General features: G+C 43.9%; 1 protein-coding gene across 1 annotated transcript in view; it reads left to right on the top strand.

Moving 5' to 3' along the window:
• Positions 1-21,258, top strand: part of SAMD15 (sterile alpha motif domain containing 15) — a 37,656-nt gene extending 16,398 nt beyond the window's left edge. Inside the window, exons 2-3 of the mRNA XM_069637996.1 lie at positions 4,941-5,039; positions 21,035-21,258. Coding sequence (XP_069494097.1) covers positions 4,941-5,039; positions 21,035-21,208 — 273 coding nt within the window. The 3' untranslated portion in view covers positions 21,209-21,258. The remainder of the gene's footprint in view (positions 1-4,940; positions 5,040-21,034) is intronic.
• The last annotated feature ends 4,031 nt before the right edge of the window (positions 21,259-25,289 follow it).

Raw genomic sequence — 25,289 nt, 5'->3', positions numbered from 1 at the left:
AACCAAGACAAATAAAATTGCACCTTTGAAAGGAGAAAAGATATTGTAAGGAAGGCATAGTATCAAACAGTGAAGACAGACACAAGTGATCACAGTTCCAGGGTGTTTATTGAACTTCAAATGGGTTGGTTGAATGCCTATCTAAACCTAAATCTAAATATGGGAGTAAGCTACGACCATCAAATAATAAAGCAGTCCTAGTGGAGTCTCTGTCAAAATAAGAGCCTATACTAATAAACCTATTGCCAATCCTTACTCCCAAATACAAATGGTGTGGGATCATAATGTATGCAAAAGAAAAGTGTTAAGAAAGAATGTCAGGATGGTTGAGAAGTTAACTTCCCTTCCCTGCGTTTTCAGCAGTGGGCAAGGTGGCACGTGCAGGCTTCGCACATACTCTGGCTTCTTGGTCACAAGGTAACAGTTCAAAACATAGGCATCAGGGCCTTCTGCCAAAGTCTCTCCCCCAATGACAGTCTCTTATTGCAGAAGCCTGATGTAACAAACAAAACACAAAAGTTTATTTCCTTTGTCAGGGTTTTCACATTCACAAGTTCACAACTGGTCTCCCTTGTTATGGGCTCAGACCACGGATACCCCTTGTTCGTGCTCAGACCCTCTTGATATCAAAATTGAAGACTTTTGAATGTGCGATGGGATTTACTTAAACGAGTCACAGGACTACTCCGATTCACAGAATGGATAATTTTGGCATGTATGATGGTGTCACCTTCATGCCATCAATATGTTCACTATCCTGTGCTTCACAAGGCCCACAAATAACTCATTGCCACAAGTTCCGCTGAAGATAGAAACTCTTTGTATGGGAGTATGATCGGCTGTGGTGTGCTGCAGCTTTAATGAAATTAATGCACACAACCCAGAAAGTGGTCTCACGGTACAATCATCTCATAAGAATTCTCCGATAGTGACTCTAAACCAAAGTTCAGGATTGTTAGGGAGAATTCTCAGAAATGTGCCAATTCCCTCCACCTTAGAGACCCCCAGCAACTTTTCTGGATTTTGAGGACTTGATTATTTTAATCTGGAGAGAGTGTGATCCTTTTTCCCACCTTCTCGTGTATTTTTGTGTTTCTTTTGGTTGTGGAGTCTGACAAACTCCATAGGCATCATCTTTTACATTGGGTCACATGGCACCTTCCCAGGGAAGTCTTTTAGATTTCCCAAAGGTTTAAATACCTTCTCTTGGATAAACTACTGTTTCCAAGAGCAGTGAAGTGAAATTGACTTTACCTCCATTTGTAACTTTCTAGACCCAGCACACACTATCTTACAATAGGGTGCTGGAAGGGTACCTAGTATTCCCTTTGTCTAGCGTCTCATGTAACATTTTTATGTTACCCTTTCCTCACTGAATGGCTGGTGGCAGTGGTTTTGTTTTAACTACCATGGTGTGCATTTACTGCGGGCTGCGTTCGCAGCTGCAGTAAAGCACCCGAGGGTGCAATTCTTGTCAAAATGGCCCTGGTCTTCTTTTTTCGCCATTTCTTTGTGGAAAAGCCCTTCTTGAGATTTACTCTGCGCGCCAAACCAGGTTTGGTCCCATTGTTCCCTTTGTCTTTGGCGGGATTCACGCATGAAGCCTGCCTCTGGCTCCAGGGTATCTGGGGTAGGCGGGAAGTGAGGGAGGTGCCCGAAACTCCCTGTGCTTAGTCTCCTAGGAGACCCAAATGCACTCTGTGGTGATTGGCCAGCTGACTGTCCAGCAAGGACAGCCACCCTACTGGGTGACTAACAGCTAGGCTGGAATGAATTGGAGAGAACTGAAAAAAAGGCTAGGCTTTTTGCTTGGAAGGCAGAGTCGACCACTGGATGAAGGAACCGAAGAAGAACTTGAAGAGGACGCCTGCTGCAACCCCTGGACCATTGGTTTGCCCGGTGAATCCCTGCTGCAGTGCCAAAACGCCAAGTTCGCATTGACAGAGAAGCCTTTGCAAGGACGACTTCTCCCCTTGAGTTGGTGGGACCAATCAACTTGGGTTTTTGTGAATTGAACTATTCCTGCCTGATGCCTCACTGACTCTTCTGCCATTCCAAGATGGCTGTACCATACTGCACCCAATGTTTCTTCTCTCTGCCTGGCCGACTCCTCCTCCCATTGGTTGCCTAGGCCTGATAGACCAATGAGAGCAACCAGGAGGCGGGAGCCAGCCGGAACTACTAAGGCCCACGACGAGGCCCCCCTGTCTCATTTCTTCCTGCTTTACAACATCTACATGAAAGAGCATTGTTGCGAGTGCTGCAGGTGACCATCCCTGCCCGAAATCTACGTCTTGGAGAGTGCACACTTTGTGAGGGTAAGACCCTTCATTTGCTCGTGCTCACAGCGCTCGTTGTGGAAACATCTTCATTTTCCGAACAATATTGCCACAATTTACCAATGCAGCTGGTGGATAGGAACAATTGATTTGCCTGCCTGCCTCTAACCCCTCAAGTGGGTTTTTGTGAATTGTACTATTCCTGCCTGATGCCTCACTGACTCTTGTGCCATACAAAGATGGCTGTACCATACTGCACCCGATGTTTCTTCTCTCTGCCTGGTCGGCTCCCCCTTCCATTGCTTGCCTTGGCCTTGATAGACCAATGAGAGCAATCGGGAGGTGGAAGCCAGCCGGAACAACTAAGGCCCACGACAAAGGCCCTGTCTACCCCTGTCCACCACGGTACACCAGTCGCCTTTGTCTGTATGCCCCCCACGCCCTCCCCTGGTCACCTGTGTGTCTGTATGCCCCCCCCGCGTCTCCCTCCTTGGTCACCTGTGTGTCTGTATGCCCCCCCCTTGGTCATCTGTTTGTCTGTATGCCCCCCACAAACCCCCTTGGTCGCCTGTGTGTCTGTGTGTCCCCCCTCCGCTGTTGCCAGTATGCCTGTATCCCTCCCCCCACCCCCCTGTTGGTTGCTGTATCTCCCTGAGTGCCCTTCACTCATCCCAGTAGTGTGTGAAGATGCCGGCAATACCTAGAGATTTGCTCCACGTTACTGCCCGTTGATCTGCCTCTGTACTATTATGTGCCTGCTACAAGGGCCTGGCACAATACTACTCAATGCTCACATTCACCTTGCATATATGTGTAGCTTGACTCCTCTGTATTTTGTGCCTGGCTACACACACCTACCTATAGACTCATACCTTGCATCTGTGTGTTGTTGCTGCCATGCAAAACGTGGCTGGCACCATGTATATGCCCACTAATTATGACCATGCAATTGTTTGTAGCTGCCACCATGTAACATGTGGCGGGCACCATGCTCTTGCTTAGCGATTCTGACCATGCAACTTCATGTAGCTGCTGCTGTGTAGGATGTGACTGGCACCATTTACTTGCCAACCAATCTATGTAAGTACTGCAAAGCACTTATTGTAACTGTATTAAGCAACATCGATGTATGTAGGCCGCGTAAAGCACTTATGTAGCCAAGTAAGCCTTCTTTATAGCGCCACGACGCCCAAGGGCAGTTGGCGCTTTACAAATGCAAATAAATAAGTAAATAAATAAACTCCAAAGTCAGCCACCTGGACATCCATCTCAGAGCTGGTTGAATTTCCAGAGAGTTGCTGCTGGAAACCGTATAGCCAAGGAGAGGAACACCAGATTGTGTGCGTTGCTTTTAAGCTGGCCAAGATCTCCAGGAAGATCCGCCGGCCTCCCAGTAAGCAGGACTGACCGAGCCTGAGCCCCCTCAACAGAGTCCGGGACCCCAAAAGCAAGGAAAGTCCATCTCGGCAGCCAGGAACCACAGTGTTGCTATTTGCGGTAGATGCTAGGAGCTGAAACACTGAACAGCCACTGAAAGTGAAGTTTGCCAGTTGCAAGCTTTGCCCGCCCAGTGCATTGCAGGAGTCCCCCGACGTCCTCCCTCTTGTCCTCACGAATGAGGCCCAGGAACAGTGAGACCTGCAGAGCTGCAAAGGAACAGGAGTCATCTGCTGCATCCTTTCTTCATTTTAAAGGTACTGTACAAAGTCTGAGAGAACTTACCTCTTGTTGTAGAGTTGCTTCCATCTTCTACCACTCACAAGTCTAATCAGCTTGTGGCCATACATTTGATTCTTCTTTTCTTCAAAGACTTCTGTAACATTGTGCAAATACATTTTCATCACCAGAGGGGCTTCATCCTATATAAGACTTTTGCCCATTGACTTTGGCTTAGCCTATTGTACTGAATGACTCTTTCTGGAGGGATCCAAAAGTATTTGCCTGCTTAAGAATATTTGTGGTCTCTTGTATGTTCTAGATAATCTTTTATTACTATATGATCCTAAATGCAACAGTGATATATTAATGTCCCCAGCACCCTAGCAATTGAAGTCACCTGAGGGTGTAGGTAGTTTCTGAGGGCCATCCCAAAAGGGTATCTACTGATTTAGAGATATTAAGAGTGTGTATGTCATGAAGTGTATTTGAGTGTTACTATTATACTGCTCCCTTCTGAAGAAGGCTTATTCTAACTGACTGATGAATAAATTAATAATTGTTTATTCACAAAACCTTGAGTGTAAGAGTTTATTTGAATTCTTGTAGCTGTAAATCTCTGTGTAACTCCACCACAGCTCACATTGAACCCTCTTGAGATACGCCTGGCTGCTCAACACGCTACCAAAACTGTGTAGTACAAGCTTATACCAAAGTTTGGGTTTCCTATACCTGTAGTCAGAGTTGTTTGTAGTGTTCCCTGAGGGTACTGCATACAAACGTTGCCTAACAAGGATGAACAAAAGAAAGTGGCTGTGCAGTTGGCTAACAAGTGTTTGTAGCTTTCTGTCTCTGTGCACAGTTGTCCCGGCCTGTTTCTTTTAGCATGGACATAGGTACTTTGAGGGCATATGATTAGCTGTTCCTCGACAAACCCCTATATTTGAGATTTTCAATCCACGTGGAAAGGGGAACTGTCAAGCTAATGATCTTTGTTCCCAACAGGAATGCTTCACTGAAAACTTCATCAACGGGCGCAAACTCATCTTTGTGAACTGCTCAAATCTCCCGCAGATGGGGATCAACGACTTCGAGCACATGAAGGTACGGGCAGCTCCATCTCTAATATCAGCGTGCTGCACTTTCTGCTTCCCTCCAATTTCTGCCTCAACGCGTCCTTCAACCTGCTTTTGCTTGTATATTAATTTCCCTTTCTTCAGTGTTAGTTGTAGTCTGTCTTCTTCGCATGCCTACATATTTGGTCTGTCTCTATTGCTAACTTTCAGTTTCTGTCATTGTACCCTTTTCTCCTTTTATGCTACTAAGGAAGGCCACTACTTCTTTCTCGTTAATTGGCATCCACCACCCTGCTGCCCTGCTGCTTTACAATCTCTTCCTCTTTACGCCTTTTAGTTTTCCAATTTAGCAGTCTTTCATCTAGCTATGTCCCTCCATATTCACAAATTCATCATTTCCTCGCTCTCTTAGTTTCTTCCTGACACAAACATCTTTCATTTACCACAACTGCCCTACACACACCATATTTGTTTTACTCCTTAAAGTGTAACTGGGTTAGGACAGAAATAACTAATATATGCTAAGATGTGTCTTAAAAATGCTCGAACATCACACCCCAACTTTACACCAGCATCAGTAAAGTTTAATTTGAATAAAGTAGAAGCTCATTGCACTGTTTTCCTGTGGGACATTTGTACTGAATAAGAAAGAGTACATTCTGGGACATGTTGAAGTCACTGTACTGAGTAAGGTAGAATGCATTTTGGAATTTGTAGTTCTGTGGGGGATTATGTTCTCAGCGAGATTGCATGTGTTCTGGCTTGTCGGTGACACCCGAGCCTGCAGTGACAAAATCTGGCATTTAATGCTAATACCTGGGCACTTGAGGCTGAAGCATGTAAACAATCCTGTATATGGAGCTCTTGGGTGTATGACGGTTGTACCTGCATGTGAGGCTACCCATGAGCATATGAAAGATGTAGCCGATCATTTGAGGTCACGCCAGGCACATGATGGCTGCACCTGGGCATCTGAGGGCTTCCCTACATGTTTGAGGGCTATAGGTGGAGACAAAATATCAAGAGGGGAAGAGATTGCCAACCCCGCAGATAAAGTCATGGGCCTGCCCTAACATATAATACAGCTAAAAGGCACCTTTGTGTGAAACTCAGAATTTCGCTGTAGGTGTGGCTAAAAAAGGCAGGGAAACCTCTAGGACAACGGAGAAGTTCAAGTCGCTGTCACATATAGCCCAAGAATCACTTCAAATTTCAGGGGCGGTTTAAGGGTTTTTATTGAAATATCAATGGGCCCCGTCTCTCACTCTCTCATCGTAATTCACCTCCTCCCTAGCCCAAACATTGTTAGCCCCAGGTTAGTATTTAGCGATTGTTTCATCCTGAATATGCCAATCACTAAATGAACTGAGATGTTGACCAGAAGACCCTTGGCCTTATCTCTGTAACCTCCCTCTGGGATTTCCTAACTTTTTCCCAACTGTAGCCATTGGCTAGTGATTTGGGATGTGTGCCCTGCAGCACCCTGCTTTAATTCAGTATTTTCCTCTCATGCCGGCCCTCTACTCCCCCTCCCTCTTCCTATCTTGCACCACTCTCCTTTTTCCCACTACACCCTCTTCTGTTCTCTCCTCTCCACCATAACTCCACTGTTTCTCATTCTTCTCCTCGCATCCACCCTTTGATGTTCCCATCTCTGCACTACTACTCTCTCCTCCACAGTACAACTACCCCAACTCCACCCACCTGCTACTCCATCACACTCCTGTCACCCAGTTTCTTCCACGTCAGTCACTCCTTACATTATACCACCTGTCGCCACTCGTCCCACTATCACGCACACTGACACTGCAGTAGCACTTTCACTCACTAACCAATACCTCACCTTTTCCAGAAAACACCTCCACGCTGCTGCTCCTTCCTACCTCCTGCTTCCATCTCCTCCACCTCACCCGATTAATCAATGCTTCCAGTGGTCCCTTTTTATCCCCTTCCGTGGGTTGTTTTTCTGCCCATGGCTAATCACATCCTAGCTTTTCAGCCCGGGATGCTGCAGTAATTGGCAAAGTTACAAGTAACAGGCTAAGCTCCACCCACTTCCATGCGGGCATGCTGTAGAAACATTGCAGCCCGTGAAGCTGATTTTCCTTGTTCGTGTTGGGTTGGTCAGGTTCCTGGCAACCCCAAGGTAAGTCCCAATGTTGCTAGGGTATGTGGTATGTGGAGGCAGGTTTTCAGTAAGGGATATTATACAGTATGAATGCCAGTGCTTTGGGAAAACTACCCAAACTGAATGGGGACATGTTTTGCATAGTGGAATAGTATGACACCAAATGGCCCAGACACACAGTAACTGTCAATGTCCTTCATCATTCGCTGAATTATCAGTGTTCCTGGCGTGAGCCCCATTACCTAAAACAAAATCCTATTCCTGTGTTCAGGCACTGCACACAGAATGGCACAGCTCGCTGCGATAGAGGGTTGTGTGATCTCAACGCGGTGTAAAAGTCTGAAGGTAGTGCACCTGCGCTAATACTGGTGCACCTCCTCTGCCACACTGTCAGCGTTTGCACACATGCATGCAGGGTAGAGTTGGACAGAGGCTGGCTTCCCCCATCTGGCCTAGGGGTGCAAGATGTGACCCCAACCCATATCCTCACACCCTGTTGATAGACCTTGCAGCGATATCTGGGAACCGTCTTGCCCTATCTGATACTAAATATGCGCCACCTCTCGATTTGCCACATATTCAGCACCCCTTCGCCAGCATACGTGGCTTGTTAATAATCCCAACTACTTCTAGGACATGTAGGATTGGCAGCAATACATTTCCTTAAGCACATTATAAAGGCCCAAAGGAACATTAGTTTGATATGTTGTAAAAGTCGTTTTTCAATGAAATAGGTCACTCTCAAGAGTCAAGTAAAATGAAGTACGAGTTTATTTAAGAAATTATCTTTTATTAAAACATATAGAAACAGTTATACAATTAAACAAGTCGAATACAGAGAAAGACATCATTAGATCACATTTGCAAACACCTATTGTTCTGTTCAAAAACATGTCCACCATCAAACTAAGTTAAGAATGAATTTCTAACAAGAGCAACCCTCTATCTTAAGCAATTTGTATGCGTAACTGCCATTAGCAAGACTACTCAAGTCTCCTTCGTGCCCCTCCTCATCTCATGAAAGCTTAGTGTGTCATCTTTCTGAAAATATGGAAGATTGAATTTATATACATCTGTTTTGTAAAACCGATTTTTTTCTGGTATTCCTTGCATTTTTCTTCTCTACAGGTCTTATGCTATTACTTGTTTCTTCAAGACCCAGCTCAGGATTTGGGGTCCCCACATATTACCACATAGCGGTTACAGAAACATAGATCACTTCTCTTTAAGAAAGCTTTGAGGGCTGTTAGGTCATACAGTGCCACCAGAAGTAAACGGCAGAAAATGTCACGAGAATTGACAAAAACAGCTAACAGTCTTTTTTTAAGTCCAACTCCCATTTATAGTGGTCAACAGTGCTTGCCACCAATGGCCCCTTTATGCCCTTCTCTTGTACCTAGAGACGTTTATCCAATCAAGTGAGCTTGTCTGTTCAGGCGATTTTTCTTTTCTTTTAGCTGGGTTTTTTACTTGACAGAATTCATAATTAATGGAGGGTGAGGGTGTTCATGTGACAGCTAATTTCTATACGTTTGCATGGTCTCCACAAAGGACATAATCTCAGGAATAGAGTGTGTGAGGAAGGCATGGTATCGAGCAGTAGGCACAGACACAATGGATGCACGTTTCAAAACCCTTTATTCATGAATTTAGTTGGGATGGTAGAATCCCTAACCTGCCCTAACTCTATAAGGGGAGTAGTCTCGACCATCAAACAATAACAATAACAAATACGTCCAAGTTTGTCTGGTCAAAATAAAAAGGCCTATTCTAAGATTACCTAACCTTGCCCTCCTTTTCAAGATAACAAATAGCTGAGGAAAATGTCAGGAGTCCCAAATGCCTAGTGTAGAGTCAGTAAAGAAAGAGGAGAGGTTGAAACATTGCTCCACTTGGTAACAGTGTGTAAATCATTAAGTGAAGTCAGAAGCCAATTCTTAGATAGGAAAATGTATGGATGTGGGACACTGGGACCTTCACAATGGTGGGAATGGGTTCTGTTAGGGGAGTAAACAAGTCTTATGATTGCTATGATGAAGATGGTGGGATTTATTCTAACTAAATGTGAGGAAATCGAGGGTGATCAAATGGCAAAAGGTCCTAAAGTGATGTAAAAGAAAGGACTGAGGTTTTTCCACCTTCTCCGATGTGGTTTGAAATCCATCTTCTCCCCTTTATTGCTCTTCTTTTCTCTTTCTCCTATCGTATCCTGTGGTAGGATTGAAATGGATTCTAAGGAAGTAGTAATTGACTACAAGATAGAATGAGTTTTAAATGAATTTATAGATTTTTAGCAAGGGAATGTGATGTTTGATAATGGAGGATTGTTATGTTAACGGTTTAATTTGTATGTGTCTTTTAAAGCAATAAAACATTAAACAAAAAAATGTATTAAGGGAATACAAAAAGGGAAATTGTGTGTCAAAAATAAATGTCAGAATAACTTCAGTGGCAACTCCCTTGCCCATGTTCAACCCCACAGGGTCAATTCAAGAGTCTCTCAATAAACAATGGATAGTTGGATGGCACAGTTCTATCAGTTTTGCACTCTTTGCCTTACTGGGACAGTTCAAGAGTTCAATCCTAGGCTATTAACTCTGGGTAGTTCAATCACTTCTGTAGGCATCTGGCTCCTTACCATCAATACTTGGTTCATATTCTTATTTCTCACAGTTATGCACAGGCTTCCCTCTGCCAGGCTAAAGCCTGTCTTTTCGTGGGGGTTCCCTTCCCCAAGTTTTATTCAAGATATCTTTCACTGTTGAAGACTTTCGAAAGTGCAAGGAATTTATCTAGACCTCTGCATGACCACTTTGACCTGCCTTTCAATATTCATAATCCACACTCATTTTATGATACCAGTACTTCTTGCTATTTAATATTCTTGCTCTCTTCAGTCTGCCCTCTTGGCTTGTTAAAAAAGAAGTTTGTGTGTAACACCCATACCTCTTGGTATTTCTTTTCTCATTAATGCTTCTTGGCACTTGTAGTTCTTATATTTTACTTTTGCCCCCTTGGAACATTTCACAATTCACATCTTTCTGTGTAGCACCAATGCCTCTAGGCACTTGTAGTTCTTATTCTCTTTCACTTGCCTTCTTGGCCCTTTCTACAATTTACATATTTCACTTACTTCTTATTCAACTTTCTTTCCTTTGATCTCCGCTTGTAATATCTTTCAAATAATGTTCATAACATTACACAGAGACTTTCGAATGTGCAACTTCCTTGCGCAGGACCACTCTGCTACTTTGTTTCCTTTAACAATTGTCCTCTTCATTTGCGTTTTATCGGCACACGAGCAGCCTTCAAATCACAGTCACTTTCCGTTTAACATTAACCAGAACCAGACTTTTGTTGCTCTCGTTAACTCACTGGTTGTGCTAAATGATGGTGACGTGTCGGAAGCGTCTGTGTGAGATACGACTCATTGAACGAGACAGTGCGCTCGACACGAAACTCGCTGGTCTCTAGGGCCTTTCCTCTAATCTCTATTGTACGAAAGCACAAGACGCTAGTACCGGAGAAGGAGCGGAGAACCGCTTTAACGTTTACTCTGTGGCAAAAAAAGCCTGAAGTATTGAGAGAAAACGGAAATCTGAGACCCTGAGAGCCCACTCACCCCCACCGAGGCACCAAGGTTCTCCACCAAGGTTCTGTCTAGCTTTGCTGCCCTCCCCGATCCCCGGTGCTTCGAGCTGAACGAGGTGAGGCGATGTAGGGGGGGCGAAGGGGTGAGAGAGGGGTGAGTAGTGGGGGACGGGATGCTAAGGGTGCTAAGTGGGGGCTTTGGGGGCACTGTCAAAGGGGCCGCTTGTCCAGATGTACCGAGGTGTTCCCTCTGATCAGTAGGGGCGCAGGGTGTATTCTCAGTGGAGTTTGCAGGACTGGCTGGCTATTTCTCATACAGCTATCTGCTGGAGTGTGATTGAGTGTCCGGCACATGCTGGGATCCATTGTTAGAGTTATTTTTGGAACGTTATCACTGCAGCAACTTCAACATAGCAGAAAACTGTGAGGACAGTAAGAAAAACACTGTGAAGCAGCACACATCTGCATTTGCATTGCATTGGAGCCTTTCCTTCCACAAAACCTGTGGGAGTCTTTCCTCCTTGGACACTGTGGCACCCAAACACTCCTTCTCTCTAGGTCCGCTTCCATACAAAACCAGAAGTAAAGTGAAGTGTGACTGAGAGTCCGGAGTCAGGTGGCAGTGACAGCGAGCAGAGTGCATAAGGACCGGTACCAGCGAAACCAGAAGGTAAGAGGACCAGGCCATAGAAATGGCAACTCCAACTATACCTCGGCAAAATGATGTGCTGTTGCAGGAGGCTCAACTTGAGTCCCCGCCCTCATTTAGTGGGGTTGAGAATGTGGCTTAAGCGGCGGAACTAAGGCAGATGCGCCCCAAAAAGGGGGGATAGATGGGGCCCAAGAAACCGCCTGCTCAACACCGTCATGGGCAGCAGAGGCAGAGGGGGAACCAACAGAGGGCAGTCTGTTGGTACCGAACACCCAAAGTATCTGCCCTTTCAACATTAACATTTCAATTGGTGAAAGTGCAGCACTTTATATTGACAATCTGTCCACTTCACGGAACACAAAGGCAACGATAACTCCAATGGACCTGGGTGGGTGGGGGGCTGGACAGCCTAGAGAAAGTAATCTCCGACCTATCCGAGTGGTCGACGCCCCTCATGGATAAACACCTTGCCGTAGGCACAAAAGACCCGAGGCTCCCAGAGAATTCTGAGCAATCAGCAACCCCCCAGGACCCAAAAGGCAAGGGGATTCTAACGCAGGGTCTTCCAGAAATTATTGCGGACAGTCAGGGTGTAACAAAGGTGACAAGCAACCAAGAGTGTGAAAATGGACAAACAACCACCCCCTTGCAGGGAAATGGTTTACCAAAAGCAATCCTGAAAAGGAAAAACTCAACGGACCTCAAACTCGATGAGGCACCTACAACCAATTCACCTAAAGTGACAGAGAAAGTAATGGTGAGTCCCCCTTCAAGATACACGGTAAAGAGAACAAAATATGTTACTCGGAGGGATGGCCCTGATGGCTATAACAAAACATGGAACCCTTACAAGATGGGGTGGGCAGCAAAACACGCTAGTCATCAGGGTGCTCCAAACTCTAAAATCTATAACCCTTGGAAACCCTTAATATGAATGAACGAACAATCAATAACTAGATTCCCTTTCGGCTCGGAGCGATTGAAGCGTATGATGGTGACATCCTCACTCGCAAGCCTGGATGGCAACAAGGATGAGATATCTGATGACATCCTGCTCGAAACATCATTAAATGTGGAGAAATCGGATTTAGAAAATAGCTGAATGGCTACAGACAAAAGAACCAACCAGATGCAGCAAGAACCACCTGCACCGAACAGAGAACAGGCAACACAGACCAGCAGCGAACATCTCTGCACGGACCAACAAAAGGCCGCCACACTGGGGGCACCGGAGAAGGAATCGTGCAAGAAAGCCGGGAGGTCGGAGGAAGAAAACTTCTTTGTAGTTGCAACAATGACTTCCATTTTGGCTCCTTTTATGAAACTTTACGAGTAGATTGCAGGAACCCTGAAAGACCAATCACCTTTACTAGCAATGGTTCATTCAAGAACTATATTCATGGAAGGGTTCATAACAGCTATACAAAGTAACCTGGACAACAGTACTGCAAGCGTTTCACAGCTCTTGCATGACATAATTGAACCTATAATGAAAGAGAAAGAAGCAAGAAGGGAAAGCCAAATAGTACAAGTACAGTAAACACTTGGGGGAACACAGCGGTACTGGAGACGACTAAAGTAGATTCGAAGAGCTCTAAAGCAACAATTTCGGAAAGTACCAGGGACGAAGAGTCTAGAACCCAAGAACCAACCCCACAATTAAACCCCAACACAAGACAACTGCTTGGCTCCCAAAAATTGTCAATCATGGAGAGAATAAGCATGGAAACTACAACACTGGTAACCGGGGAGAACAGCCCCTCAAACTTGCCTGCTTGCACGAACCAACCTAGCAAGAAATTGCAAGTGGCCAACAAAAAGAAGGAGCAAACCCTTAAGTACTCGGATAGTATAGCGACAAAAACAAGAACCCAAAAAATTAATATCAGTGCTCCGAAAGAAACCAGTAACTTGGGTGTATGCAAGCTCTTAAAGGGAAAAACCCTAAACATGGGGAACAATATACGAGAAGACGTCCCAACACAGAAAAAAATGGCTGGAACAGAGAACAAAAAAAAAGAGGAGGGGCACATCAGTGTCCAAGCAAAAAAAAACAGAAAAACCAAACATTACCAAAAAAAATAAACTCCAACAAAAGTCGGGCATTTATTAAAAAACTGTCAGTACCAAAAATCAACCGACTATAATGGAACAGTTAATGATCCCAAAGAAAAAGGTCAGGGCGGAACAGCCCATCAACGGAAACACTACCCCAGAGTTTGGGGACGATGAATATTCGGAACAAGACCTAATGGACCTTTCGACATAGTCAATATCAGATGACGAAGAGAGGAAGTGGGAGAAAGACCAAAAAGATGAGTCTATAATTATTGAGGACAGGGAAACGACGGAGAGCTCAGGGAGCATCGAGAGCGAAGGGCCTACATTGAATGAAGATACTGTGAACCATATTCAGGAAAGGAGGGCGGTCGAAAGTGACAAAGAATGGAATGAGGGTGGAATAGAAGAAGAAGTGAGTGAGGGTGGTAGAATCCATAGTTGTTCTCTATCTACGGCCCGAATAGCCCTAAATGTTCCGAGCGGAAAAATGAGAAATCTACTGCGAAAGAAGTCCCCTGAGATAAAGTAGCGGCGAAAGGGATGGACTAACCATCTTGCCAAAGTCAGAACCCTGAAAAAGAGGTCGGACCGTTCCACAACGACCTCCAATAAATTGGTGATCCAAGAGAAGGGGAGAACAACGAACGACAAGCCGAGAGAAACCACAAGCCAGCTGCGACAGCAAATCAATCATGATGACAACCGAACCTTCAGACAACCGGGACTCATTCTGGAGTGAATACTGCACTTAGGGGACGGACTGATCCTAAAAAGGGCAAACGTAATACACCTACTTCATCACATCCCAGCATTAAGGCTAATTACAACCAACGACCTAGCTATAGTGGAATTCGTTAACGAAACTAGTACAGACAAAGTCATCTTACATACAGTCTCAAACTTGGTCAGGCAACTGCTCTTGGAGGAAGCCCACCATTTAAGACCAATAGGCTTTGACCTTCAAGAAAGTAACGAGACAATGAAAGACCCAAAAAAACATCTACTTAGGCCGAACAAAATGCAAAATGAAGGGCCCAAATACCAGAAGAACGATAGGTTATCACCAAGAGAAAGCCATAATAACGGCAAAGGAACCAAAATATAGAAAAAGCAAGAGCATCCAACGACAAGGAAGCAGCTACATGGAAATGGTTAAAGAACTTAATAGCAGACAAAACGGATTCCCAATAACAACCAGAGAATGAGAAGGAGGAGTCTTGGTCCCTTGGAAGCTGGAACACAAGAGGCTTCAACCATCTTTTTACTCCGGGAGAATTACAAAAGGAAAACTTGAAAGTACTATGCTTGCAAGAAACATGATTGTTACACCCACCTCGCTGGACGGTTATTTGGTGATACTAAACCCTGCAACCAAAGGAAAAAGAAGTCGCCCTATGTCAGGGCTTCTGGTTGCAATCAAAAACGAACTAAATTGGAGAGTGATGGAGATGATAAAAAAAAAACTCCCATTGTATTCAAATGGTGGCCATAAAACTGGACAAAGCTGAAGCAGAGAAATCAAGAGTCCTGATTCTGTTAAACCTGTACTTGAAACCCACAAATGAAACCAATGAGAACTTCCCAGAACAAATAGCATGCTTATTAGACGAGCAGCGAGAGAAGTGGAGGGACCCGATCTGCATAATGGTGGGCGACTTAAACTGCAACTGCCTGAACAAAGGCAACCAGGCCTTGGTACATGATTTGTTGGAGGTCACAACAAAAGAAAAAAGAGGAATAAGACGGAGAGACATGATACAATCCAGAGACTGTCTGATACTAAATGGAATAATCCAAGGGGACACCCCGGCCCGAACAACTTGGCAGGGTGCCCAGACAAAAGAAATCCTAGATTACATATGCACATCAAGTAACCTGTCGCCAAATATTCTAAAATTTGAGGTGATTACAACCATCGCAAGCGACCATAACTTGATGAAACTTACCTGTAGGAACATCTGCAACAATAAGATCTGTATGTACAAGCAAGACATACAGCCCTCAAGAAGAGGAGTCAAACTCAAGATACGTCTGGAAAGAATTGAAGGACTAAACCTTAAACTAAAAGACTTGATCTCAGACTTGGAACATAACTCAAAAACAAAAAAAAAGAATTGACTATACGCCGCTCTTTCAAGGCTATAGAGCGGATGGGAAAACAAACATGAACCAACTGGCTAAGACCCATGCCCACGCATATGATAGTCTGGTATGAAAAAAGAAAAAAGATCTGAGGAAAAACATCACCTGCTTGAATAAGATCCGAAGCTTGAACAGTAGCATGGAAATACACAAGCTGAAACAGAACTATCGAAACTGGCTTTATCTTCACAAGAAAACCATGCTCAACCAAGATGCAGAAAGAATGTTAAAACAAATCGGATCAAAAAACACAGCAGAGATATGGGCAATTATTAATGAGACAGACAATAGGCAAGATGTGTCTTTGTCAAACCCAATTAGTGCAACAGCGTGGTGTGAGTTTTTTACCCAGCAGCAAGAGGATAACATTGCCCTTTACAACGAAGACCAGTGGCAAACACAAAGAAAGACGGACCAGACATCTGCACAGAGTCAATTGAAATTATATTAAAGAACTTAAAAAATTCCAGAGCCCCGGGACCAGACGGGTTGACAAACGTCACACTTAAAAGTAACATACCAGAGTGAGCTTGGTTCCTGCATCAAGTGTTTAAATACGTGATATGGACTGAAAAAATCCCGTAGTCTTGGAAGGCGGCGGTGGTCGTTCCAATTTAGAAAAAAGGGCTGAGCACATCTCCCGATAATTACAGACCTATGGCTCTCCTGGACGTGGCTGGAAAAATATTTGCGTCCACATTACTGAAGGCCTTAACAGAATGGAGTATCAGGAAAGGTCAAAGAGATCCTTGGCAATCTGGGTTCGTGAAAGGAATAGGAACCATATTAAACATCATTCTGATTAACCTGCTAAAAGCCAGAACTGCCAGAACCAAAGAACAGAAAATGTACATTGCCTTTATTGACCTGTCAAAGGCCTTTGATACAATCACAAGGAAGAAACATTGGGACAAACTGGAGAAGTGGGAATGCCCCCAAATTATTGTGGAGAATATCAAAGACCTTTACTTGGACACAAACATTCGAATAAGGCTAGACAAGACAGGGTCACTGTCGAACCACATATCCATCAAAACGGGGCTGAAACAAGGGTTCCACTAGCATCGGAGCTCTACAACTTTTTTTCATCAGATATGGGAGAAGAATTCAATCACATCTGCAGCTATCCTCCTAAAGTTGCTGGGGCTCCAATAGGGAGACTATTTTTACACAGATGACATCTTGTTAGTAGATCAGACCCAGATAGGCCTGTAAAGACAGTTAACCGCCTTACAGTCATATGTGGACGCAAATGATTTGACTATCAACCCGGAGAAATCAAGAATAATTAGGTTTCCGAAGGAAGGTAACAATGGTAAGATCAGGAAAATGGATTGGATACTAAAAGGGAAAGAAATCTTGGAGGTAAACTCGTTTACTTACTTGTGAGTTTGCATTAACAACACCAACAGCAAAGCACCCAGAATCGAAGGGCTAAGAAGAAAAGCCATCAACTTAGCTTCACAGGGGAAAATCATTCATGAAAGTAGTATCTATACTGATTTACGGGGCAGAAACATCAACATCCTTGCCAAAACAAACATGGCCGACTCTGGAGGGTTTGTTCTGGTGGAAAGTGCTCCAACTCCCTAATTCAGTGTCAGTACAAGTAATAAGGAGAGAGCTGGCCTTGACGTCGCTGAAAGCAATAGCCGACTGGAAACAAATGTCCTTTTATCGTAAATGCTTGGAGGAGAACGCACCCGGAGGCTTCAACGTGCTGAAAAAAGCCTTGAGAGAACAAATGGACCAAGTGTTAACAGAATGGCAAGAAAGCTGTCAAGAAAAGCTAACAACTCTCAATGAAACAGAGGCGGACTTGTCAAACAACTCAGACAAAAACAAAAAAAAATTTTACACAATGGACTGGATAAAAACTCAAGAGCACAATAGGAAATACAAGGACTATGAAGATTTCTGGGCTCAGCCAAGAAAATTGAACCTGATATCAGGGTATTTGGCACTATTTCCTAACTGGTACTTCAGGTCAATTCTAATGAGGTACAGACTTAACGTATTGCCGACAGGAGAGATATTGCAAAGAAGAAACATCTTGAGCAGACACATAGGGTGCCGACTGTGTGAACTCTCGGGAGAGAATGAAACTCTAAAACATCTAACTCTTTTCTGTCTGGGCCTTAGGCAGGAACATGAGAACTGCCTAGGGGAGACGTTTAGAACCTTTCCGACCTGAAGCACGGACGATTGGTGGAGAACACTGATTGAAGGAGGGAACACCAAAATCAACAAAGCCCTTGTAAAACTGGTGGTTACAATGCTCAAGAAACTAGATGCACAGGAGGAAGAAAGACAGAGGAAGAGGCTCTAGTGCATTGGATTACTAGTTTTTAGTTTTTAGTTTTAGTCTTCTTTTTTTCCTTTTGTGTGATGGAATTGTGGTAATTGAAATGAAGGGTTAAAGGTTTTCAAAGTGTAAACCAAATGACCTTGAATAAAAAATAAAAATAAATGATTTGCTTTCATCTTTTCCCTGCACTTCAAGGCTGCTGCCAGCAGATCCTCTGCTCCTCCCCAGCCCTGTTGTTCACCCAGGAGGATAGCGGGCCGTTACCTGGCATCTGGAAGGTTTCTTGCCTCTGCTAGCCCTGCTTTGATTTTCAAACACTCGCAGCTTCCCGAAAGCTTGGACATCTGGCATGGCTTATTCTCGATCCTCTCAATTGCTGATCAGCCCGTTGGCCTTCCGAATCCTAGAGAATGGTACACATCAGCCTCAGACAGAAAAGCTGTTTCTTCACCTATCCAGCCCCGCTCAGTGTGCTTGTGCATGCCACCTTTTATTTTCACAGGGAGTCTTAACAAGTGGTATGTGGCTGACTCTGCCTGGCCTCATTACAGGGGCAAGGCCAATGCAAGCCAGGGGAGGTAATCCTTCTGACCTCATTCCTCATTTGCTTTGGTGTATTAATTTTGTCAAAACAAAGTGGGGAGGAATTATGGGAGTTGTAGTTTCCCATAAAATAAACAGGGATAGGGGTTAGATGGGTTTTGAAAAAAGGGGAATACCATGTCTCACCATTGGGTGCTTCTCCCCACTCCCCGATGACCAGGTGATCCTCCCTCGTTTGTCCACCCCCAGGGTTGGGATCCAAACGCGATGGTCTTTCCCTTGCCACCTGAGTACGGGATTTCCAGGGACTAGGCTGTGAATCACCCTCTGGTTATTCACAATTGAGACAATTGATTTTTACAGTTTTGTGGCATAAATTGGCAAACTTGTAACTCAAATGAAGTGTCCGAATGACAATCTCCCCGGTTTCTCAAAGGTCTTCGGCTCACAAGTAAATAGCTCTAAAACGTGTCTTCCCAGTGTCACTCACAGTATCTTTTTCAAACACAAAAACCTCTTTTTGTATTCTGTCAGTTCATGTGCTCCTGCTCTAGTCTTTACTTTCAGTGTCCAAGTCTGCGTTCTGTGCACCATGGCTGAATGTAAAGAATAGACTACACCACTAGTCCCAAGGTCTGATCTTCAAAAGCTCAATCCATTCAATGTTTTTATAATAGCCACTGAAAGCACATTTGAATACTGTTTATCTAGGTTAGAGTTATATACATGGCCTCTGGGTATCCCGAAAACCCGGTGTGGTTGAGTTACTGGACTTGGAGAGCCCTGCACCAGGCCTTCAGATCCAAGCCCAGCAGAGCTATATCTGCACAGGATAAAGAGCAAGAGCTTTTAACTCTAATTCCGCTTTGGTTATGTTGAGGGTACAGTCATCACACTTCCTCTCCTACAATTTCAGATACCCCCATGACTCCAGCCTCAGTTGAGATGATTGGACCATTATAGTCTCCAATACTGTGTCTCTTACAGGCCGTCATTTTCAGGTGTAACGTTTAAGGCAGTAGAATTTCTGACTGTACAATCCCTTGAAGAAATGTCAAAGCTAGAGTTCAATGGCCTCTCAGAACTACCTGTGCACCATTTCCAACCTACACACACACAATATTGTATCATCTACCTATCAGAAAACAGTCGTTGCCCCAGGACCAACTCCATCATCATGGGATAGTCTTTGAAAGATTCCACGGTTTTATGAGGACTTCAAAGACAACTTAAGGAATATTGCTAGAAAGGTCATTCGTCCTGCTCCTTTAGCAGGAATTCTCCAGCACCACCTTCTCCATTCACTGCAGCAGCGACTCTTGCCCTATAGCCTCTTTTGCCTTTACCAGAGCCTGTAACAACAGTTATGATTGCCATGCCGGTACCAAAGCCATATTATCTATAGGGTCACCAGTGCGTGTCATACCTCTACCAGCCCTCAGCAATGTCTGATGACACCCGAATTCCCCCCAGGGTCCGTCTTCCCCTCCAGATATGAACATTGACAAGGAAGAGTGGCCTTTGCCAGGGAAGGCATATCAGCATTGCCTGATTGTGATACTGGAAATCCTGAAACGTAACATTCCAGATGCTCCACTCCATAAGGAGCTCTGTATTTTCCGGCATTTACTAACATTGTGAACGTTCTAAAGAACCCACCTAATAGGGAGCCCCGAGTCTGCAGGAATGGCACACTTGAAAAGGGATTAATGTTGTGATAGATGTGTGAGTTGTGGAAACAGCAAGTCTGTGCATAAGGCAATAGACTCACTGTATGATTAATGCACAGGAGACATAAAGCAATACTGAGAATGAACAGAGTTGGTATTAAAGAGTGAAAGTGTAACGAGCACTGTACATATTGCACGTACATGTGCTGGTGTGAACTAAGACCAGGATATAATAAAGAGTGCAGAATAGTGAGAGAATGGTTCAAGTTTAAATGTTAATCTGTGGTGACACTGAAGGGATGACCCACTAGTGTCAACACAGATACAAAATATAAGTTATAAGTACAATATTCCATCACAGGTTAACCAGAGGTTTGACCCAGTGTCAATGCAGCAGGAGCCTTGGAGCATACGTTTTCCCAACTTCCCACAACCCCTCCACAAGAAAAAAAGGACCCGCAGTATCTTTCTATCTCCCCCCCCCCAGCCTTCTTCCTCGTGGATACCAATGTTCAATCCATTGGTCCGAAGAGAGAGTCAGTCTCTCTCCCTCTCCCTCTCCCTCTCCTGTGCAGCTAGACCTGAGGTGCCTCATATCTGCTGCAGAGGACAACAAGCATATCAGACTCTGTTCTTATCCTCTCTGCTGTGGCAGCTCACAAGCAGACCAGTTGTAAGGGTGTCTTTTAGTGAACAGACGTACAGTCGAAAGACTGAGCTCCAAGTTCATTAAAATCAATACATGTCACAAACACACTGAGGGTGATGACTTAATGCTACTGGGTGAGCTGGGCCAGCTCTGGATCGGTCATCAGCAAGTGAAAGGGACTCTAACCCACAGCAGACTCATCCCGTACCCCACTCCCCTTATCTTGTATTATTGTATCACAACTCTTGCCTTAACTTGGTTCCTGTCATATAATTGCAGGAGATTTCCAGACTGGTGCGTGAGCTGCTAGGCATTGAGGAGCCTCTCTTCAGTCGAAGTATCTCCTTTCCACGTCGGGACAACATGGGCTTATTCTTAGAACAGAAATCTCAGACCGGACCTCGAGGCGATGCCCTGACCTACATCCAGTTTGTTAAAGAACAGAAACTATAGGGAACATTGATTGCCAATTGTGTTGCTCCAAATAAATGTCTCTGCATCAATGATGAGTGCTAAATACCAGGTGTTTCCATGCCAATATAGGATCTACTGATGTGTTGGAGGGGGGTGGGATGGAGCATGTCTTATCGCTAAGGACAGATCCACCTGATCAGTAGACTGCAGAGGTCTGGTACGCATGGGCTAGGATGATTGGATGGCTCCAACCCACAGGGGCACCAGGTTTCCAAGCCAAGACTATCCTCACACAATTAAAGGCATTCAGAAGTCCAAACAGTTCCATGTAAGTAAGCTAAAACCACAACTGTTAGAATGCATTTGTTTGCTTAATGAAATTTCATGGCTAAAAGAAATGGCCACACCATTGATTGGAGTGGTCTGATCAACCTACGTCAAGCCTACGCTGTGCCAAACAGTGCTTTGCTACCTGTCCTGTGGTGGTTGTGCCCTCTTGTTTGGCATGAAAAGCTGTCCCAATCCTTTAAACCCACCCATTACAAGAGCAGTTGAAGGTGATCTTGATACATCCACATTGTAAATCATACATCAACATAAGATTATCAATCGCAATGTGTAAAAAAATAAATAAATAAAAAGTTGATCAGATTTACAATTGAGAAAATTCAGTATGCAAAGTTGTTAAGAGGAGGATGCTAGGTTTAACAGTACAGTACTGCATTTCTTCCGTTCAGTTATGTTAAAGTTAATGTTAAAGGATATTTGTACCGCACACCATCACCGCCGGAGTGGTCCCTTGGCGCTCTGGCGGCTTTGGAAAACAAAAGGGACGGGGGGTGAGTTAGTGGGAATGAGCTGGAAAAGTGTAAGAGAGCAGTGATGTGCTGTTGGCAGTCTCAACCCGGTAACTCCGTTGGCTGGACTTGGATTGTTTCAGGTCGGTAGCCATTGTGTACTGTTGTGCGAGTCTATGTGTGGTTTGTTTTGTTGTTGCAGTGTAGTGAAGTTTGTGCGGATTGTTGTGTTTATAGGCTTGTGGTCGTGTTTGGCTAGAGTGTGAGAGGTGTATTCAGGGGTGAAATTGTTAGTGGATTGGTTAATTGGCATAACTAACATTCACATTTCTATCTAAATGTGGCAAATGCTAACATTCATATCTCTAGATGCATCACCTAGTGTCTAAGATTCCATCTAAGTGTGGCACATGCTAACAGTCACATTTCTATCTAGGTGTGTTACATGCTAACAATCATAATTCTATCTAGATGTGATACAGCTTAGTGTCTAAGATTCCATCTAGGTGTGGGACATGCTAACAATCACATTTCTATCTAGGTTTGTTACATGCTAACAATCATAATTCTTTCTAGATGCAATGCAGCTTAGTGTCTAAGATTCCATCTAGGTGTGGAACATGCTAACATTCACGTTTCTATCTAGATGCGATGCAGCTTAGTGTCTAAGATTCCAACTATGTGTGGGACATGCTAACATTCACGTTTCTATCTAGATGCGATGCAGCTTTAAGATTCCATCAAGGTGTGGGACATGCTAACATTCACGTTTCTATCTAGGTGCGATGCAGCTTTAAGATTCCATCAAGGTGTGGGACAAGCTAACATTCATGTTTCTATCTAGATGCAATGCAGCTTAGTGTCTAAGATTCCAACTATGTGTGGGACATGCTAGCATTCATATTTCTATCTACATGCGATGCAGTTTAGTGTCTAAGATTACATCTAGGTGTGGCACATGCTGACATTCACATTTCAATCCAGGTGTGACACATGCCAACAATCACATCCCTGTCCAAGTGCTGCACATGTCAACAACCAAAATTCTATCCAGATGCGACACAGCTTAGTGTCTAAGATTCAATCTAAGTGTGGCATATGCTGATGTTCACGATCCTAGGTAGGTGCGGCACACGCTAATGTCTAAGATGCCATCTAGGTGTTACACATGCCAACAATCACATTTCCATCCAAGTATGGTACATGCTAACAATCACATTTCTATCTAGATGCGACTCAGACCAGTTATGTGAAACACATGGGGGTCTTGCTGTACTTAAAGCGGATATGCAAAGGAACAAAGATAGTACAGAATGATGCAAACAAGATGTAACCATTACAGTGGGAAATACTACACTACATACCTCATGCCATGGACACAGCAAAACAAACTCACGGATACCAACCAAAATTGTGATAACATATCTAATTATAGTAAAATAAATAAAGTAGCATGTAGAACTATGAGACCTCAGTGGAAGAGGATTCTTGAACATAAGGACAGGAACGGTAGTGCTTATTGTTTTTGTGGTTTGATGCCCCAAATAAAATAAACATGGATTGTATTAGTTTTCCTGAAGATCAGTTTGGTTTATGTTAGTTGTGGAGGTGCTACTATGTGATTATAGATATAGAAAGCCTGCTCCCCTGAACAGCCATTCATCCAACCCGCTCAGTTTCTACTCTGGGATTGTCAACATCATGAATGTATTGGTACTGGTGTGGCATAGGTTTCTGAATAGGCAGGATTATTTTGATTTTCCAGACATATGGAAATGATGTATAAAAGATGAATCAACAGTTGTTCAAGACAGCAGGGCTGTTGCATAAATACTTACATGTATCTTTGACAACACACCAATGAGCTACTTATGGTCTCAGCCTTTATACAGGCATCACTACATACACAAACGGGAGAGACAAGGACATGCTCTGTAACCTTACAATTTCAGAGATGTTTTACACATGGGTTTTACAAAGAGTGAGAAACATGTGTGATGTAAGGGTGCTGAAGTAAGACTCGGACACAATGCATGTCTCTGGTTATAACCATTTGTTAAATAATAAAAGATTGGAAAAATGCCTCTCTAACCCTAAAACTAAGAGGGGGTTCCCTACCTCAAAGGAAACTAGTGAAATTGTCAGGAAGTCAGAAAATAAAGAGTCTGTCAACTGTTGTGTCTAAAAACCTACTTCTGTCCCTTAATCTTTTAATCTAAAGTCACTGTGCAAGGATGATCTTTTTTTAAAGTAACAAGTGTTTTTGTGCTTTCACTCAACAGGAAAGTTCCCAGTCTCTCTGGTAACAAAGTGATGAAATAAACAATGTTTAAGACAGCAAGATTCCCAGGTTAGGGTTGTGTTTTTTCCCCGTAATGTTCTTCTCAGTTTCACTCCTTTTGGGGTCTTGAGCCCCTTTATCTTCTTAGGCAAAGGTCAATGGGCAATCCACAAGGATATGTTATTTAGCTTCACAATCCACTGTCTATTAGCGCCATTGGTTAACGCCGGTAACTTACCGAATCCGCCATGGTGAAATGGGGAATTACCACCCCATTCCAAGGTTGGCGGGGCGGTAATTCCCCATTTACCATTGGCCCTTCCCCATTCCCCATAGGGCTCAATGGGAATGGGGAAGGCGGTAATTACGGTACCTCAAATTGCGGTACCGTAATTGCCTTCAAGGTCCCTTTGCGGGTCCCTACTTTAACAGCTGGTACAGACCAGCCGTTAAGGTCGGGAGCCGCAAAGGGACCTCGTAGTAAGGCGTTAAGGGGTTAACGGCGCCGCAACCTTTTACGGCGCCGTTAACCCCTTAACGCCTGGGTCGTAATGAGGCCCAATAAGTTCTAATCTGGGAATATGTCTGTGTCCAGAACCTATACTTGCCCTCACAACTAATCTTATAAAATGTGTACATACGTCAGTAACCAGCAAAATAGTTTTCAATATAAAGTTCAGAGCTTTGTTCAATTTATAGCAGCTCACTTCACCAAGTATAAAGTAGTTCCTATAAAAAGTCTGAAGATTGCCTTGAGTTTCAAAGTGATGTAAAGTTGAGCAATTCTCACGGTTCTCTTCTCCAAGTTTCAAAACCCAGTTCGAAACACAACATATCTTCAAGACAAAGAAACAATTCCAACCTTAAGGATCGCTTCCCCAAGACACAATTTCAGTGATGTATTCATATGAGGGTATTTTCCGATTTCCTTAATGCTCTGTGCCACTCTGGGGCCCTCTGCATATTGCTGGTCTTTGTAGCACAAACAGGTTTTTGGTTGAAACTGATAAATCATTTCAATTCACCTTTTTACAGTTCTTTT

Source organism: Ambystoma mexicanum, chromosome 14, assembly GCF_040938575.1.
Source record: "Ambystoma mexicanum isolate Mex_15411 chromosome 14, UKY_AmexF1_1, whole genome shotgun sequence".
NCBI classification, from domain to species: Eukaryota; Metazoa; Chordata; class Amphibia; order Caudata; family Ambystomatidae; genus Ambystoma; species Ambystoma mexicanum.
This window is presented reverse-complemented; position numbering and strand designations above follow the sequence as displayed.